The sequence below is a fragment of the Oncorhynchus mykiss genome, chromosome 30 (assembly GCF_057628025.1).
Source record: "Oncorhynchus mykiss isolate SJ-2025 chromosome 30, ASM5762802v1, whole genome shotgun sequence".
Classification (NCBI taxonomy): Eukaryota; Metazoa; Chordata; class Actinopteri; order Salmoniformes; family Salmonidae; genus Oncorhynchus; species Oncorhynchus mykiss.
In genome coordinates this window covers 18,380,386-18,399,884 of record NC_143051.1, presented here as the reverse complement: position 1 = coordinate 18,399,884, position 19,499 = coordinate 18,380,386, and the positions used below count along the sequence as shown (strand labels likewise).

The 19,499-nt window shown below is 41.4% G+C and overlaps 2 protein-coding genes across 2 annotated transcripts in view; one reads left to right on the top strand and one right to left on the bottom strand.

Moving 5' to 3' along the window:
• LOC110488043 (protein tyrosine phosphatase type IVA 3) overlaps positions 1 to 8,967 on the bottom strand; it is a 64,745-nt gene extending 55,778 nt beyond the window's left edge. The window contains exon 1 of the mRNA XM_021560003.3: positions 8,631 to 8,967. The gene's annotated coding sequence lies outside the window, so the exon portion shown is untranslated. The remainder of the gene's footprint in view (positions 1 to 8,630) is intronic.
• Positions 8,968 to 14,339: 5,372 nt separating this feature from the next.
• LOC118946460 (forkhead box protein Q1-like) lies at positions 14,340 to 15,489 on the top strand. Its single transcript, XM_036970926.2, has 3 exons — positions 14,340 to 14,513; positions 14,625 to 14,720; positions 14,833 to 15,489. Exons 1-3 carry the CDS (start codon positions 14,340 to 14,342, stop codon positions 15,487 to 15,489), a joined length of 927 nt encoding a protein of 308 aa, XP_036826821.2.
• Positions 15,490 to 19,499: the final 4,010 nt, after the last annotated feature.

The following is a 19,499-nucleotide window of genomic DNA, read 5'->3' as shown; positions in this document are numbered from 1 at the left end:
CTTCGGAGGGCAGAGTTGGAGGTGAGCGTCTGCTTCAGCTCTAGCAGCGGAATCAGACGGCTGCTGAGTATGTGCTTACCTTCTGGACAGTAGCAGCTTCCAGTGGATGGAATGAGCCGGCATTCAGCACGTTATTTAGAAGAGGTCTGCGCGAGGAGATCCAGATGGAACTGGCCTGCCGAGATGACAACCTCACCCTGGACGCACTCGTTGGGATGACAACCTCACCCTGGACGCACTCGTTGGGATGACAACCTCACCCTGGATGCACTCGTTGGGATGACAACCTCACCCTGGACGCACTCGTTGGGATGACAACCTCACCCTGGACGCACTCGTTGGGATGACAACCTCACCCTGGACGCACTCGTTGGGATGACAACCTCACCCTGGACGCACTCCTTGGGATGACAACCTCACCCCGGACGCACTCGTTGGGATGACAACCTCACCCCGGACGCACTCGTTGGGATGACAACCTCACCCTGGACGCACTCGTTGGGATGACAACCTCACCCTAAACGCACTCGTTGGGATGACAACCTCACCCTAAACGCACTCTTTGGGATGACAACCTCACCCTGGACGCACTCGTTGGGATGACAACCTCACCCTGGACGCACTCGTTGGGATGACAACCTCACCCTGGACGCACTCGTTGGGATGACAACCTCACCCTGGACGCACTCGTTGGGATGACAACCTCACCCTGGACGCACTCATTGGGATGACAACCTCACCCTGGACGCACTCACTGGGATGACAACCTCACCCTGGACGCACTCGTTGGGATAACAACCTCACCCTGGACACACTCCGTCTGGATAACCTCCTCCGGGAGCGTCGGCATCTACATAACTTCTCCCTCCTTCAGCGGGTGTTCGGGATCAGAGCCTGAACCCATGGGGGTAGGGGTTACGCGCCTTCCTGCAGCGGAACGACGCAGACGGATACAGCTGGGGCGTTGTCTGTACTGTGGCCAAGGAGGGCACAAGCGCCAGCCGTGTCCGTTACTTCAGAATCAGGGGTCCACTAGAGCAGAGGGACGGTCACGTGATGTTACATCACCTGGACCAGGAGTGAGTATTCCCTCTACTGCTCTTCCGGTTAGACTCTTTAGTACCCATCACTCTGACTGACTGTCCCTCATGCCCTGTGTCCACAGATTTAGTGGATTCCGACGTCGCGGGGAACAGACCCTTGCCTCCTCTCTCAATATTACTACCTACCCGCTCTCCTCTCCTTTTCCAGTTCAAGGTCTCGACTGTCGGCCTCTAGGATCCAGAACCATCACACATCACCCAGCCACTGACCCTTACTGTGGAGCCAAATCACCAGGAAAACATCCCCTTCTTCATCTCCAGTACACCCGTTCACAAGATCATCCTCAGCCTACCTTGGTTTCAGCGGCATGACCCTACCATCTCATGGTCGAGGATGAGAATCACTGACTGGTCACCTGAATGCCGGAAGACCTGCTTTCCTGTCCCCTGTGGTTCCACGTTGGTTGAGAGTCCTGTGGTTGCCCTCCAGCCCAACATCCTGGAGGAATATCTAAGGGAGGTATTCTCCAAGACCCGCGCTACCGGTCTCCCTCCTCATCGCCCCTGGGACTGTGCCATCGACCTGTTTTCCAGTGCTACACCTCCGAGCAGACGCATCTACTCTCTGTCTGTGGCTGAGACCCAGGCCATGGAAGACGACATTCAAGAGGCGCTATTCTGTGACGATGTGCGCTGAGAGTCGGGAAACAAGTTCAGAGAGTGAGTGTTTTAATAAATAAACGCAACATAATACAAAACAAGAAACATGAACAACGCACAGACATGAAACAGAAACGATAACACCTGGGGAAGGAACTAAAGGGAGTGACATATATAGGGAAGGTAATCAGGGAAGTGATGGAGTCCAGGTGAGTCTGATGGTGACAGGTGTGCGCCATAATGAGCAGCCTGGTGACCTAGAGGCCGGGGAGGGAGCACACGTGACATCCATTCCGAATACCTCTTCTCCATATCTTGGAGCAGCCTCTGGGATAAGTTCGATTGCCCTGGAGGGGTACGAACAAAGGATCCAATTCGGGAAAGTCGTATTTCTGGTCGTACTGCTGGTGATATCCAAAAGTTCTTTCCGGCTGTACACTACTGGTCAAAGGTTTTAGAACACCTACTCATTCAAGGGTTTTTCTTTATTTTTACTAGACATCAAAACTATGAAGTCACACATATGGAATCATGTAGTAACCAAAAAAACTGAGGTGGGGGAGGGATAGCTCTTGAATGAGTAGGTGTTCTAAAACTTTTGAACAGTAGTCTATGTAATAAAATAAAAAACATTCTGAGCTAATAATGTAATACTGTAAAGTTGCTTGGGAGCTAGAAGCAGAGCTGCCATGTCTGTCAGCGCCATCTTCTTAGCAGCTATAGCCTAGTGGCTGATTTCTGCTTTTTCCAAGTGCCTCAGACGCCATAGGACCACATATTAAAACCTCTACTTGGCATTTGTCACCAATGCCGGCCGGGCGTTTTCAGACAGAACACCCCACAATGACTAGGTGTGCGTTACTGTTAAGCAGGGGGCTTTGGGTGTCTAGGTGGCACAGTGAGTCATTCTGTGTGTGTGTGTGTGTGTCTGTGTGTAATTCCTGCGTTACGTAGAGTCTGAGAAAAACAGGTCAGTCAGCCTGAGTCGTGACTAAACACAGACACCAGGAGTCCCTCCCGTTCCCTCCCTCTACCAATCTCGCTCTCGTTTCCCTGAATTGTAATTTAGTCAGCTATTACAGAATTGTCTCTCAGTGTGCAAGCAGAGCAGCAAACAGATTTCTCTGACAGTGCTCATGACAACACTCACAGCAGCTCCTCTGGGTCCAATCACAGCCACAAGCAGTGCATCTTTACAGCCCTGAAACAACTCTGTTGAAGTATCCCCTATGTACAGATCTAGGATCAGCTTCCCCTCCTCCAATTGTAACCTAAACCATTAGAGGAGAAAACGCTAAACGGACTCCAGATCAGCGTCTACGGGCCACTTCAGCCTACACTAGACATATCACTTTGCTTGAGGGCTCTGAGAAGAGGGAATTCAAATCAAACTAAAATTAGAGGATGGGTGTTTAAAGACCACTCATTCATCACAACAACATACTGAATGCAGGTGCTATGTTATGGAGAAAACACAGCACATTAAAAGTCAGTTCGTTTGCCGTCTGTTCGCTTGCTGTCTGCGCGGTGTGTTATAGTGACCGCCAGGGGGAAACAGACAGACATCATTTTCGCCCGTTTCTACATATAGAATCGGTTTGCAAATTAGTGCCGGCACTTGAACAGAGGTGCCTACCAGCCTGGCCGTGCCTTTTGGTTAAGTAAACATTGGCTATAGGCCTTTAAATGAGCAGATTTACATGTAGTGTACATGGTGAACGTCCATCACAGTCACTACCTTTGTTGTTCTCCACAGATAAATCTGACCCGATTCCAGTCATTGTTTTGAATCAAGATTGTTTTTAACCTTGTGTTCACTTGACTGTGAACTGTGTCAAAGCCAAGGCTATTAATGCAGAAGAACAGGTCCAGAGTTACAGACACACACACTATACTCAACAACAGCAGAGCACCACTTCCCCTAGCTTTAGATAGATAGATAGATAGATAGATAGATAGATAGATAGATAGATAGATAAATAATGGGTGAACTGAAAGCAAGGAGGATGGAAAATAGATTATAGGAAGAGGGAGAAAGAGATGGATTGAGAGTGAGATCATTCCAGAATATGAAAGAAATTGAGAGGGAGCGAGAGAGAGAGGGATCAGAGAAAGGAAAGACAGTGAATTAGATGAGCTAAATGTAGGCTAGAATGAAAGGGCTGGGGATTTGGCAACAAGAGATCTCTCTCTCTCTGTATGTATTTTTATTTGACATTATAAAATCTATTTTTCCCCTAGTTGCTCTGGGAGTCAGAATTCCCACAGCTATCAGTAGGTCAGGACTATCCCATCGTGGTTTTGGTGAGTCCCCCCCCCCCATGTTGTCAGTAATGGGTCAACTGTGCGCTAAGGAAAGTCCTGGTAGTTGAACTACTTGGCTCAAGTGGTCAAGCTACACTAAGAGCTGCTCAGGCTTCTCTGGGATCGCCTCGTCACACACCATCGCAGAGGGATCGCCTCGTCACACACCATCGCAGAGGGATCGCCTCGTCACACACCATCGCAGAGGGATCGCCTCGTCACACACCATCGCAGAGGGATCGCCTCGTCACACACTAAAATTGTCCTACTCCACTCACTTGCTCCGGCTTTGGGCAACACCACAGCTTTGATTCAGAAACCAAAGGAAGCGGCTCACATTCTGGCTGTGTGTTCAAAGGGATATTCCCATTCCCTGCAGCTGGATGATTTCAAATGACACACACAAAGCTAGGCTAATGTCACGGAGCTTCCTGTCTCAGAGAGTCACAGCCGGTGCCCCAATCTGCATAGAAAACACCATTTCTGCATTACAAATGTAACACTATTCCATACGAGGGCTCATAGGGCACTGGTTAAATGTAGTGCACTATATAGGGAATAGGGTGGCATATGGGATGTGCAACATGAGAGAGAGGAAAGACCAGGCAGAGTAAACCTACCCCCGTCCTCACCCCACTTCTCTGCCATACAAATATGTATGTATTCTGCTTCCTTAAAGTTGGAGTTCAGTGCAGTACATTAAAGTACAGTTAGGTACAGTAAGGTAAAGTACAATGGGTATTTTTTTTTAATGCTAATTAGATTTCCACGCGTACATCGACTCATACCATTACAAAACACTATACATTGTATGTTTGGGACTTTTACCATTGAAGACTATAACATTGAAATCATTAGAACTGCTGTAGCCCAATGGTTTAGTTGTTCACCAGAAATGGGCCAACTAATCCAGAAACTTTTTGGAGGGAATAAACCACACACAGAGGGGACGTTTCCTGGACACAGATTTAGCCTAAGAGATGGACAAACTGAATTGCTTTCATGGAGGACTGGCTTAAATTGTAAGGTTGACCACACAATTTATTGTCATCATGAGCAAAAGCTATTGGTTTTCTACCCAAAGTTGCAAAGAAAATGTTGTGATCTATATAATAAACACAAAAGACAACGTCGATAAAAGGGTGTGGCAGGTACAGCTGCATCTAGTGGGCAAATTCTGTTAATTTCAAACTAATTTACTATGGTAAATAATAAATAATGCAAGTTACTTCAATGGCTAATTTCTCTGAACAGGGGGGGGGGGGGGGGGGGGGGTGAACGGCCAGATTCACAGGGAATACATGACATAGTATGAAGAAGCAATACTCCAAGCCACAGCTACATACTACTTGTCAGACAGAGAACTGATACTATATACTAGTTGTTTGGGTTGGATTAGCATGGAGGTCTGTGGGTGGCTTTTGATCAGTTTATTGAATTCCCCATGTCTTACTTAATGATAGGAAGAAGTTTGGTCCGAATTAGATATTGGGTACTACATTTAATTAATACTATATGAATCCTATAAATTAAAATAACTAATTTGGGTGCAATCAACTAGCTGAATCTCCCTGATCAAATTATATTTCTACAAAATAATGTTTCAGGAACACTAATCTTATCTGTTTCTGACTAACAAATCAATTCCAAAACAATCTGACAGTCAAAATCCTCCTGTGCTTTTTGAGGTGGAACGACCCACTGATTTTGTGGAAGTCGCTGTTTATTTTCTGAAAGACCAGATGTAGAGCAGCAACTTCACAACTGGGCTAAATACAGGGTTGTGTTCATTAGGGACTAGAGAAAGAAAACAAGTGTTTCTCATTGGAAAGGTACAGAGCTGAATGTAGAGTGCAAATGCAGAAACAGGCTAAATTAGGCTAAAATAACAGGGTTGTGTTTATTAGGGCAGGGTTTCCCAAACTCGGTCCTGGGGCCTCCCGCACAGTTTGTTTTTTGCCCTAGCACTACACAGCTGATTCAAATAGCCAACTCATCATCAAGTTCGAGGACCGAGTTTGGGAAACCCTCCATTAGGGCACAAGAGAAAACAAAAATAAGTGTTTATCATTGTAAAGTTTCAGGTAGTATCTCCTGTTTCACATTATTTTATTCCATTACGTGTCTACTGAATACGACCCCGTCCTAAACGGAGCAGCAGGCATCTGGCCAAGACCAGACCTCAATAACAACCACAACTAGACGTCTGGAAGCATCTCGAACGTCATTTAGACTGAGTGGAGAAAACCACCGCTCCTTTCTCTGGCATGGGGACAGGGGGTCATGTGGACCCTTTCGAAAGAGAGGGAATTCTCAATGGCTGTACAGGTAGGACCAAAGCACTTGGTATAGCTTCCTTGTGAGGTCCCTCTCGTGGTGGAAGAGTAGAAGAGCTTTGTGGCCAAGCAATTCTCACTGGAATCCCAAAGAAATGCAGCAATGTGTATATGTAGAGATCACATTTCAATATAAAAGTGTAAACCATTTAAGAGCACATAGAAACAGCCCAACTCTTGATTCACCAGAATTTGTATTGGAGGACAAATTGCACCACAAACTCCGCTTACGCAGTGGTACGAACTCTCAACACCCAAGTCAACCAAATGGTCAATTGTAGTCTTCAGCTGTATAACCTACACTCAAGATGATAAGTCATATTGGATCATTACAGGGGAAACGGTTAGAAGTGTTATGGTCACCTCTCATTTTCACAAATATTGTAGCTTATACCCTATTTGACATCATCTGAAATGTTTGTGTGGTGCCCATCCATCATCGGTTGAGACACAGTATACTGCTGAATACAAGGTGGTTGTCAGTTATATCATATACATCGAATTCATAGAATTGGCCTATCGTTTGAGAACCCTGAAATTTAGCTGGTAAACCATTGACATTTAAATTGAATTGAAACTTTAACATCCAGTTACTACCAGAAAGATGGCAGCTGGTCCACCCATTTTCAAATGTCAATTTGCATGGGAATGTTTATTCTATTGTCTATATTTCTATTATTTCAATCAGTTTCCTATGGAAGATTGACAGTTGAATTTATAACAATGGATATCCCCACTCAAGTCAACATTCTCTGATGTGTGGACCTAAAAACATCTTCGTGGTAGCATTTAAAATGTTAGTACATTTATTAGCCAAAACATGGCACCTACCCTGTATTCAAGAGTATGCCATGTCTCAACTGATGGCAGGCACAACAAACACCTCAATTTATGTAAAATAGGGTCCAAGTTACAACATACACCCCCACCACCCCCTTTACCCTCAGAATAGCCTCAATAAATTGGGGAATAGTCCAAGGTATGGAAAGCATTCCACAGGGATGCTGGGCCATGTTCACTCCAAGGCTTCCCACAGTTGTGTCAAGTTGGCTGGATGTCCCTTGGGTGGTGGACCATTCTTGATACACACAGAAAACTGTTTAGCATGAAAAACCCAGCAGCGTCGCAGGTCTTGACACCAACTCAAATATTTTGTCTTGCCCATTCACCCTTTGCCCATTCACACAATCCATGTCTTAATTGTCTCAAGACATAAAAATATATATATTTTTAACCTGTCTCCTCCCCTTCATCTACACTGTTTGAAGTGGATTTAATCAGTGGAATCAATAAGGGGTCATACCTTTCACCTGGTCAATTTATGTGATGGAAAGAGCAGGCTTTTAAAAATGTTTTGTATACTTTTTTTTGATAATTGCTGTTAAAGTTTTTTTTAAATGACAATTTAAAAAATATATATATAAATCATAAAACAATTTAACAAGCCTGTTTGTCAGCTTTCAAATGATATCAACCGTTTATATTTTTCAGTGATGAAGACATATTGAAAATGGGTCAATTTGAGCACCTCTATCTCAGGAATGTTTTGGCATTCAGGTCCAAAAAGTACATTTGTGACCACTTCTACTGTGGGGCGAACATGTAGGCATAGGGAAGGTTTCGTTCAAGTCAAAAGGGATGCAGTCAGAAAGTGATTGAAATCATATGGAATGACCTTACTTACTATCGACGTTAGTTTCATGGTTGAAGAATAAAATAACCTGCCCTACTTCTGCCTTCAATGATGCAACAATGCTGCAAATGTCCATAGCTATACATTGTGACATAATGTAGTCTAATCTACATGGTGGTTACAAAGTAGCAAGACATTACACGATCCTTCCACTCAAATGTTACATTGTATCGCATTGTTGCTACTTCGACAAAAAAGAGATAACAGAACAAGAGACGTGGAATCATGTTTAGACTGTCTGCATCGGCCGCATTCGATTAGTCGAGATTGAGAACTCTATACAATCTCAAGTTCAGTCGCCATCTAATCAATCGTTATCATTTCAAACTTGCTTGCCACGAACTTAGTTGGCTATAGCTAATGTTGCCAAGCTACCCTGACCAAGAAGCAGGAAGACACCCCGCACTGTCGCAGGCAGAACGCATGCATTTGCACAGCGATCTCAGCGCATGGCTGTTGGAAATTGTCATAACGTTATATTTCGAGCTATGTGCAGCAGTCTGGCCGGAAATAGACTATTTGTCAATAGATAGAGTAGTGTCTAAACAAGTTATTAGCCTACTGGTGTAGGTTTGTGATTAGTAGTTTACTCACCAGTCGTTTTCTTGCTGATAAAATCTGGGCTGAAACTACCGGTAGGTCCAAGGTGGAGTATTGGCTTCATGTGCACTGACGTTCATCCCACTAGCTACGTGCGTCAGTCAAGATTCTGAATGCATGATTTCGGGACAAATGGGAAAAGCATGAAGTCGTTATAGCGGGAATTCGAATCGCCGGCTGGACTGGGCTACACAAACTCTATGCTGTGGACCACCAGATGGGCTCCCGAGTGGCGCATCGGTCTAAGGCACTGCATCTCAGTGCTAGAGGCGTCACTACAGACCCTGGTTAGATTCCAGGCTGTATCACAACCGGCGTTACTGGGAGTCCCATAGGCACAATTGGCCCAGCATAGCTAGGGTTTGGCTGGGGTAGGCCTTCATTGTAAATAAATGAAAATAATAATAATTAGTTCTTAACTGACTTGCTTAGTTAAATAAATATTTTTAAAATGTAAAATGCACAGGACTTGGAGATGACAATGGTTATTCTCTGCAGCCCTATTATAGCCTACTAATGTGATGAGTTCAAGCCGGTTCAAGCCCATGTAGGCCTAGCCCATTTAATATTACCTAGAGCTTTCCAAAAACACAATCTTCATAGTCGTGAAAAAAATGAATACAAAAATCATGTTAATTATTTATAGACTGGACATCACTGCAGGGTTAACCTAAAGTAGCACGCTGTATTGAAACTGCATTGGCAAGCCTGGCCTATCAATCAGCCTACAAAATATCTCAGTGTAGTCCTAGAATTGAGGTTACTTTTCGCTGAACAGTAGTTAATTTCCTGTCCAACATTTCCATCTAGTGAAGAATTGTTGAATCACATTCAATCGAATGTTAGGATGGAGAACGCTATACAAAGCAGGATTGCCTAAACTATACACAGGCAAGAAAAAAAGCATTTAGAAAACAGTCCCCTGTTTATCTGCTTTTCAATTATAGGCTAAAACTGTGAGTTGCAAGGCAGCACTTCACATCATTCCGAATGTTATAGTCCTGTGAATGTCTAATGCATATTTAGTGGATGCAAATGCCACATAATCCCTTGTTATACAGAACGCATTAGCTGGGACAATGGAAGAGATGAGTGAGGTGAACATAATTTCAATGAGGTCAGGCCCTTTGTATATAACGACATTTAAATACCAACAAAAAAAAAGTTTGTGGAAAATAGCTGACCAACCAACTTAAATCATCCATTTGATAAAAATGTCCAGTTATTTAGGTAGAATGGAAGAAAGAAAAAACATGTTATGATATAATTTATAACAAATACATTCTTAAAGAGTACAAGAGTACAAAACATAATGAATACAACGAGGTGATGAATCAAACGTTTTTAAATCTGCCCTTTCCTTGATATTGCAGCCATTGAAATTTAGGTCTTACATTGAACTTCGTTTTGTATAGATACCCAAATTATCATATAATTAGATTAGGACCATCCTACTTTTATTGCGAATTAGATTTGAACAAAGAACGAATCTGATTTCTATGTCTACGAAATTTAGCATCAACCTGTAATGAAAAACATCAGCTGGCTACAAAAGTCCAAGTTTTTCTTAGATGTTTTCTTTAAATGAGAGGTTCCAACTGTATCAACAGACATTTATAAACGCATACATTGACATTGTCTAGGTTATAGATGAACAATGTATACAAAATGTTACCAATTTAATCAGGGATGGGAGCATATGAATGCGTAAAAGTAGCTTATTAAGTTGTCATAAACTTTAATGAGGCAAAAACGACTTAAAAGTGCATAATGTGAAGTGAAAAACGTTTTTTTCTCCATGTAAAATGGTGATCATCATAAGCATATGTAGGCACAAGGTACTACTACACGTACAGGTGTGCATTCCAGGTTAACTAGACCTATAGGACCTTTTCAAACCAGGATATGGTGGTAAACAGCGGGGCGGGCCCTGAGGAAATGTCCCTCAGACTTAACTTGGTTTCATTGATTCATTATATGGTTATTTTAAAACAATAATGGTCGAAATGATCAATGCAAGATCTATCCCTGAAGTTCAGGACATCTTCGTAAGCACGTCTTATAATTCACATGTCATTTGATAAAACAGTCAGTGCAGTCCACGTTGTTTTGTAATCATCGAGTAGGCTTTCAATATTGTTGGCTCAAATAGACTATTTATTTATTTCATTCTACTCAAATAACTGTATTAGACTGTAATAGATAAGCCTTACATGAGATAAACAACGCTGTTTTTTAAAACCTTCCTTCTACATATAGCCAGTAGTCTAACTCGTTTGAAAATAATATACATTTGAAGTTAATTTAATATGTAATTTTGGTTTTGTAAGCCTATACTGAATAAATTGTAAACGTACCTAAGTATCCAGTCTACTAAATATTTATCCAAGGGATTATCTAATGTGGCTAGACTAATACTTTCTACAAAACTGGAGCCTGAAGGCCCTACCTATAGTCCAAATAGTCTCCCCCATTTAGGTCTATCAGTTCCATTGTCCAGGGGCAAAAGGCTTACTGATGAGGCTACCTGTACCATTCACATGCAGCAAATCGTTTATCACAGGGCCATAACATTGGAACGTTTGGAAATCACAGTTTTGACCTAGCCCTGACCCATCCACAGATTATTTACATTTTTGTTCACAGTTTGTCTGTCTTTAGGGACAGGGTTCTAAACCAGGGGTACTCAACTCTTCTCCCACGAAGTCAGGAGCCTGCTGGTTTTCTGTTCTACATGATAATATTGATTTATTTTTCTTAAATGTAACCTTTATTTAATCTAGGCAAGTCAGTTCAGAACAAATTCGTATTTACAGTGACAGCCTAACCAGACAATGTTGGGCCATTTGTGTGCTACCCTATGGGAACAAATAAATGCAGTGGAACTGGCTTCGAGGTCTTATATCCGGAGACTGGTGGCAATCGCAAAATGTTGATTTTGTGGTCAAGTAACTATTTATTTGTGGATTTTGATTTGTGCTTGGGATCATTGTCTTGCTGGAAGATCCATTTGTGGTTAAGTGTCAGCCCAATGGTAGAGACATCCAGGTTTGGAGCTTAAATGCCGTTTGTGCTTGGTAAAGTTCATGATGCCAGTTCACACGTGTCCTACCTTTCCTAACATCAACATACAGTACCAGTCAAAAGTTTGGACACACCTACTCATTCAAGGGTTTTCTTTGTTTTTACTATTTTCTACATTGTAGAATAGTGAAGACATCAAAACTATGAAATAACACATATGGAATCATGCAGTAACCAAAAAAGTGTTCTCTTAACCAGCTTCATGAGGTAGTCACCTGGAATGCATAGTCCCACTAAGAGCAAACCAGATGGGATGCCGTATCACTGCAGAATGCTGTGGTAGTCGTGCTGGTTAAGTGTGCCTTGAATTCTGAATATATCATTGATAGTGTCACCAGCAAAGCAACCCCACACCATCACACCTCCTCCTCCATGCTTCATGGTGGGAACCATACATGCAGAGGTCATCTGTTCTCCTACTCTGCGTCTCACAAAGACACGGCACTTGAAACCAAAAATTGCGAATTTGGACTCATCAGACCAAAGGACAGATTTCCTCATTTATTTGGGCTGCAATTTCTGAGGCTGGTAACTAATGAACTTGTCCTCTGCAGCAGAGGTAACTCTGGGTCTTCCTTTCCTGTGGTTGTCAGTTTCATCATAGAGCTTGATAGTTTTTGCGACTGCACTTGAAGAAACGTTCAAGGTTCTTGACATTTTCCGCATTGACTGAACTTCATGTCTTAAAGTAGTGACTGTCATTTCTCTTTGCTTATTTTAGCTGTTCTTGCAATAATATGGACTTGGTCTTTCACCAAATATGGCTATATTCTGTATACTACCCCTATCTTGTCACAACACAACTGATTGGCTCGAACGCATTAATAAGGAAATAAATTCCACAAATTAACTTTTAACAAAACACACCTGTTATTTGAAACCGATTCCAGGTGACTACCTCATGAAGCCGGTTGTGAATCTCAAATATAAAATCGATTTTGATTTGTTTAACACTTTTTGGTTACTACATGATTCCATGCGTTATTTCATAGTTTGATGTATTCACTATTATTCAGCAACGTAAAAAAAAAAAAAAAAAAAACTTGAATGAGTAGGTGTGTCTAATCTTTTGACTGGCACATTACCAGTCAAAAGTTTGGACACACCTACTCCCCTGCATCTCAGTTGGATTTATAAAACAGGGTGATTTATGGAGCCCAACTTGGCAATGTGGTCGTACATTCCTCTCCCCATGTTAACACTCACAGTCACTTAACACTGAGAACTACAGGACAGTGGAGTCTATATAGTGAGACAGTTTGTGAATCAGAGCTGTTCAGCAAAGGAGAGGGCTATCCTGGGTTTACATTTACATCATGTTACTAAACATATGTAGCTAAATATACTGTATATTTAAATATAATATCATTACTTAGGCCTACTACTATTGTATATGTCAAATATATATTAAACACCCATGCATATATTTAATATGTCCTATGATTAAAGGCCTCAGTGTTCAATGTCTGGCTAATAGTAGTCTTTCTCTTTCCCCATCACATTGTCTTCAAGGATAGAAGGGGGACATGGTGGTGAGTGCTGTGACTGTGGATGTTGGAGTGTACACATTACTCTAAGAAGAATGGACTTTATAGATTTGATTTATTTAGATAGTTTTCTGAGTGTGACTGACCAATAAATTGCTTGGTTATGTATTTTAAAAGCCCAATAAAATCACACAGGAATGTTACAGAATCAATACACAATAGACACATAGCCAGGGCTGGTAGAGTATAGTTAGTTATATGTCAAAGAAGATGAAAGTCTTAGTGGGAGATTTATTAAGGTACAGCTACATGGGCCACTTTCAAAGAATTTGTTATCAAAGGAAATACTCATATGCCTTCACCACCAGTTAGCTACAACTGCACAGACAAAATAATTGCATTTATGAGTTTCATTGACAAATGTCAATAAAAAAATTTTTAAATTTCAGCCAAAGCAAAAATCTGCATGCATGTTCGTGAGAGTGTCAGCTTTACATAGATAACTTTTAATAGCTTTTAATTCTGACTCTACATACGTTTTTGTCAACAACAAAAAAGACCCAGCCCCCTTGTCTCACCATCACCGCTCTAGCTCAGTTAATCACATGGTTGACCCAGACACACTAGACGAATCCAATGGTACAACCCAGAAGTCTGTAGATCAACCACACAATGTTTACAAGGGGTTAAAAGTCTTAAATCATGCCAGGGCAACAGTGGGACTCTACCGACTTATAATGGGGAACAATAAAGCATACAAAACGCATGAACTAGTACTGGACGATATCAGCATTTTGAGTAAACAGGCTGCACGTTTGTCATATAATGATTTCTTAATAATAACGAAAATTATAGTCGAACCCTGGTAATCTAAAAATAAGAAAATCCTAAAGAGAAGGACAAACTGTACATGTCCCCCCCTCAGCGCCCCGCCCCGCCGTTTAACACCTTCTCTCAGTATGAAAAGGTCCTATAGGCCTAGTTAATGTAGAATGCACACCTTCTTTTGTCCTATTGTTCTAGCAGGACATATATCCAGAGGTCAGTCCAGGTTAACAGTTCCACTAAGCAAGGTCCTGATATCAGTGCTCTGTGTGACACTTGGTGTGAGAAGAACTCTACAACGAAAAAGATGCAGAACGTAACAGAGAACATCATGGGAACTCTCCTACCTCCACAGGCTCCGTCCAACGTTGTTCAGCGAAGGAAGAACCAACGTTATGGCAAGAAGAAGAGCACAACCTATCTGGGACTGATTGCTCATGTCATTCAGGACTCTCCAGACAAGATGCTCACATTTACTCAGGTAAAACCAATATATTGGATCACCCAGGGTGTAATCTCAATTGTGTTCTGAAAATGAATTACTAGTGCTTAATTAATGACGAGTGCTAATATGGAGTGTTATCATTTGCAGTTGATGGACAAGTTGGGAGCTTTCCTCTCAGGAGACAGAAAAGGCATCGAGAACAACATCAGGGTCTGCTTATCATCCAACGATTGTTTTGTCAAGGTATGTCCACAACAATTATATCAACTGTATCAGACCGTACTTATTGTATATTTCATTCAACCACCCTGAGATCAACAGACATTCATTTGTTTATCGTGTCTATCTATTTCAGGTTCCAGTCAGTCCATATATGCCACACTCAAAAAAGAACTTCTGGAAAGTCGACGAGAGTCAAATAACAGCGAAGATGGCAAGACGCCACTTCAAAGGCATACTGGACTTGTTCCCCGAGTTGTCCACCAAAGTGCGAATGGAGGCAGAACAGATATCAGAGCGCTTTGCAGCGGTCTTCTCACCACCAAAACCAACCCTCGCCAGCCCTCAAATGCAGAATAATAATGAGGTGAACTTTAGCAGTCCTTTCTCCATCGAATCCATCTTGAACAGAGACAGTCCTTCTCGTCTGAGCCCAAGACCCGCTCCATTGTCGGTTGTGTCCAGCGCGCCAACTGATCAACCGCCATTGCGCGCGGAGAGAGGAGTTGGAACCACGAGGATGAGCCGGGCCTCTCCACTTGTGGAGATGAACCTTGTTCCCCGCGCAGGTGACGGTTATCCCAGCTACAGGACAGTGGCAACCACAGTCCACGGAATCATTGGTGATGATGATGGAAGGAGTATCAAGAACGTGCGTATGTGTGCTGAGCCCTCCTACCCGAAATACTCCAGACCCAACGCTGCTCCTCGTTTTGCCGACCCACCGCGTAACTGTTATTTGAAGTACCCTGTGCCCAGGTACGCTTGTGCTGCTCACCATTTTGGATTGTAACTCATTTTTTTCTTCGTTTATTGTCATCGTGCACTGTTAACTTTTGTGTATTTTTTTAATAAAGTCTACTTGGAAAATAAAATTATGTAATCCAATTATTTTAATAGATATGATAACTGGGTAAATTAAAAAGCGCCCTACTGGGCACATACATTGAATTCAAGGTGAAATCAGCAAAACATTTCACAATGTCATTGGATTTAGGTTAAAAGTTTATTGAAAAAAATACGAAATGTCATTGCATTGATGACTTTTCTCAAATCCAGTTAGTTTTACACGTTAATTAAACGTCATCACATAGATTTTTGGGGTCGAAATGACGTGGAAACAACGTTGATTCAACCAGTTTTGGAACAGTGTGGCAGTACTGTATCCTCATGTTTCTTCCAGACTCTCATCAAGAGATATCCATGGCTAAATATACAATATTTATTCTATACACACTTTCTATCGAAAATCGAATGGCCTATGTTCATTTTGAACTTGTATTTGAAGTTGCATAGACCTATTTAAATGATTATAAACTGGGTGTTTCAAGCACTGAATGCTGATTGGCTGACAGCCGTGGTACATCAGACCTATACCATGGGTATGACAAAATATTTATTTTTACTGCTCTAATTACGTTGATAACCAGTTTATACTAGCAATAAGGCACCTAGGAGGTTTGTGGTATAAAGTATGGCCAATATACCACGGCTAAGGGCTGTATCCAGGCACTCCACGTTGCGTCCTGCGTTATAACAGCCCTTAGCCGTCGTATGTATTTTGGCCATATATCACACATCCTCGTGCCTTATTGCTTAATTATGCCATCGAAGCCAGTGTTTGGAGGATATTTTGGCCAATATTTGCCAAACCATGCCAATATACCCTCCAACATCGGCGTCGAGGGCATTAGCATTTTTATACCACGGGTTACCAACATATTCAAATAATTATTGACTTATTTTCGTTAAAAACGTTATTTTGTTATACATACTATTTCATTCTTCCACAATATATAGTCCCGACACAAATCTAGGGTTGCTAACCAAGCCGGCTTGTTGTTCGTTCTATAGGTTCGGTGGCTACAGACGTGACGCAGTCGTTCAGTTTCTGTATCTATGGATGCGACCCAGTCGTTTGTTCTAAATGTACCATTGCCATACTTGCTGGCAACGTTCTTATGCCTTACTTGCTAGCTAACCAACTACGGCTAATTTACAGTCAAAAAGTGCAGTCAGAATAACAACAAAGTATCCGCATTTGCTTCAGCTGTTTCCAAGGGACATTTATTTGGAACATACTGCACAGGTTTCAAACTCATTCCACAGAGACCCTGGGAGTTTCGCTTCGCCCTTGTACTTGATTGATGAATTAAGGTCACTAATTAGTAAGGAACTTCCAATACCTGGTTGTCTAGGGCTTCATTGAAAGGAAAAATCTCAAATCTGCAGACACTAGGCCCTCCATGGAATGAGTTTGACACCCCTGATATACTGCATGCATCAAGTAGGCTTATGCCTTTTAACCATTTCTTATACATAAATTCAAATCAATAGATATGGCAAAATATTATTATTATTATTTATTATTTATTATTATTATTTATTTTCCAAGTAAACTTTATTGAAAACTTATATATATATATATATAAATGTTAAACGTGTTATTCTATTTGGGTATTTGTGTGATATATGATTTGTGCAACTTTGTTTTATTTGTGTTTTTTTGTTAGCAATAGGGTAATAGTGTAATAATTAAATTCTCTTTTTTATTTGCATTTATATAGTACAATTTGTTTCTATTTGTCTTTGATACTTATTTTTTTATTTTTATGAGTCTTATTTTTGTATACAGTGCCTTGCGAAAGTATTCGGCCCCCTTGAACTTTGCGACCTTTTGCCACATTTCAGGCTTCAAACATAAAGATATAAAACTGTCTTTTTTTGTGGAGAATCAACAACAAGTGGGACACAATCATGAAGTGGAACGACATTTATTGGATATTTCAAACTTTTTTAACAAATCAAAAACTGAAAAATTGGGCGTGCAAAATTATTCAGCCCCTTTACTTTCAGTGCAGCAAACTCTCTCCAGAAGTTCAGTGAGGATCTCTGAATGATCCAATGTTGACCTAAATGACTAATGATGATAAATACAATCCACCTGTGTGTAATCAAGTCTCCGTATAAATGCACCTGCACTGTGATAGTCTCAGAGGTCCGTTAAAAGCGCAGAGAGAATCATGAAGAACAAGGAACACACCAGGCAGGTCCGAGATACTGTTGTGAAGAAGTTTAAAGCCGGATTTGGATACAAAAAGATTTCCCAAGCTTTAAACATCCCAAGGAGCACTGTGCAAGCGATAATATTGAAATGGAAGGAGTATCAGACCACTGCAAATCTACCAAGACCTGGCCGTCCCTCTAAACTTTCAGCTCATACAAGGAGAAGACTGATCAGAGATGCAGCCAAGAGGCCCATGATCACTCTGGATGAACTGCAGAGATCTACAGGTGAGGTGGGAGACTCTGTCCATAGGACAACAATCAGTCGTATATTGCACAAATCTGGCCTTTATGGAAGAGTGGCAAGAAGAAAGCCATTTCTTAAAGTTATCCATAAAAAGTATTGTTTAAAGTTTGCCACAAGCCACCTGGGAGACACACCAAACATGTGGAAGAAGGTGCTCTGGTCAGATCAAACCAAAATTGAACTTTTTGGCAACAGTGCAAAATGTTATGTTTGGCGTAAAAGCAACACAGCTGAACACACCATCCCCACTGTCAAACATGGTGGTGGCAGCATCATGGTTTGGGCCTGCTTTTCTTCAGCAGGGACAGGGAAGATGGTTAAAATTGATGGGAAGATGGATGGAGCCAAATACAGGACCATTCTGGAAGAAAACCTGATGGAGTCTGAAAAAGACCTGAGACTGGGACGGAGATTTGCCTTCCAACAAGACAATGATCCAAAACATAAAGCAAAATCTACAATGGAATGGTTCAAAAATAAACATATTCAGGTGTTAGAATGGCCAAGTCAAAAACCAGACCTGAATCCAATCGAGAATCTGTGGAAAGAACTGAAAACTGCTGTTCACAAATGCTCTCCATCCAACCTCACTGAGCTCGAGCTGTTTTGCAAGGAGGAATGGGAAAAAATGTCAGTCTCTCGATGTGCAAAACTGATAGAGACATACCCCAAGCGACTTACAGCTGTAATCACAGCAAAAGGTGGCGCTACAAAGTATTAACTTAAGGGGGCTGAATAATTTTGCACGCCCAATTTTTCAGTTTTTGATTTGTTAAAACAGTTTGAAATATCCAATAAATGTCGTTCCACTTCATGATTGTGTCCCACTTGTTGTTGATTCTTCACAAAAAAATACAGTTTTATATCTTTATGTTTGAAGCCTGAAATGTGGCAAAAGGTCGCAAAGTTCAAGGGGGCCGAATACTTTCGCAAGGCACTGTAATTGCAAGATAGAAACAATTAAATAAAAAAAATGTATGGATAATATAAGTGGTATAAACGGTTGTAAACTGTTTGTCTTGGCATCTTCCTTACCAGGCCCCTATCACCTGCTCCAATTATGTTTTACTGACGCATCTTCCTATTAACCTCTTAAATGCCATTCTACAGGTAAGCCCATGGTCACCAGGTGTCAAAATAACAATGAAAAGGCTTTCCATTAAAACATTTCACATAATAAACATTTTTCAAACATTTCTATATCTTTCTCTCCAATAATAAGAATTTCTATTTCAACCAATATCATTTATAAACATTCAAATTCATTAATAAACAAACCAAAAACAAGTTCAATACATTTTATTTCATGCAAAACACCTTTTTTTTTTACTATCCTCTCTTGGCAGATAAGATATTGATTACAAATATGTCCATCTGTAGGAGAATGTCTACAGATGAAATGATACTGGCAACAGTGGCAAGAACATATTCAAGAGCAAAAATGTACCTCATTGAATTCTGCTCTGTAATTAATTTCATGTAAATCCTCT

Coding starts and splice junctions, on each gene's coding strand:
- LOC118946460 (XM_036970926.2), top strand. CDS start 14,340: ATGCAGAACGTAACAGAGAACATCATGGGAACTCTCCTACCTCCACAG. Junction 14,514..14,624: donor AGATGCTCACATTTACTCAG/GTAAAACCAATA, acceptor TATCATTTGCAG/TTGATGGACAAGTTGGGAGC. Junction 14,721..14,832: donor CCAACGATTGTTTTGTCAAG/GTATGTCCACAA, acceptor TATCTATTTCAG/GTTCCAGTCAGTCCATATAT.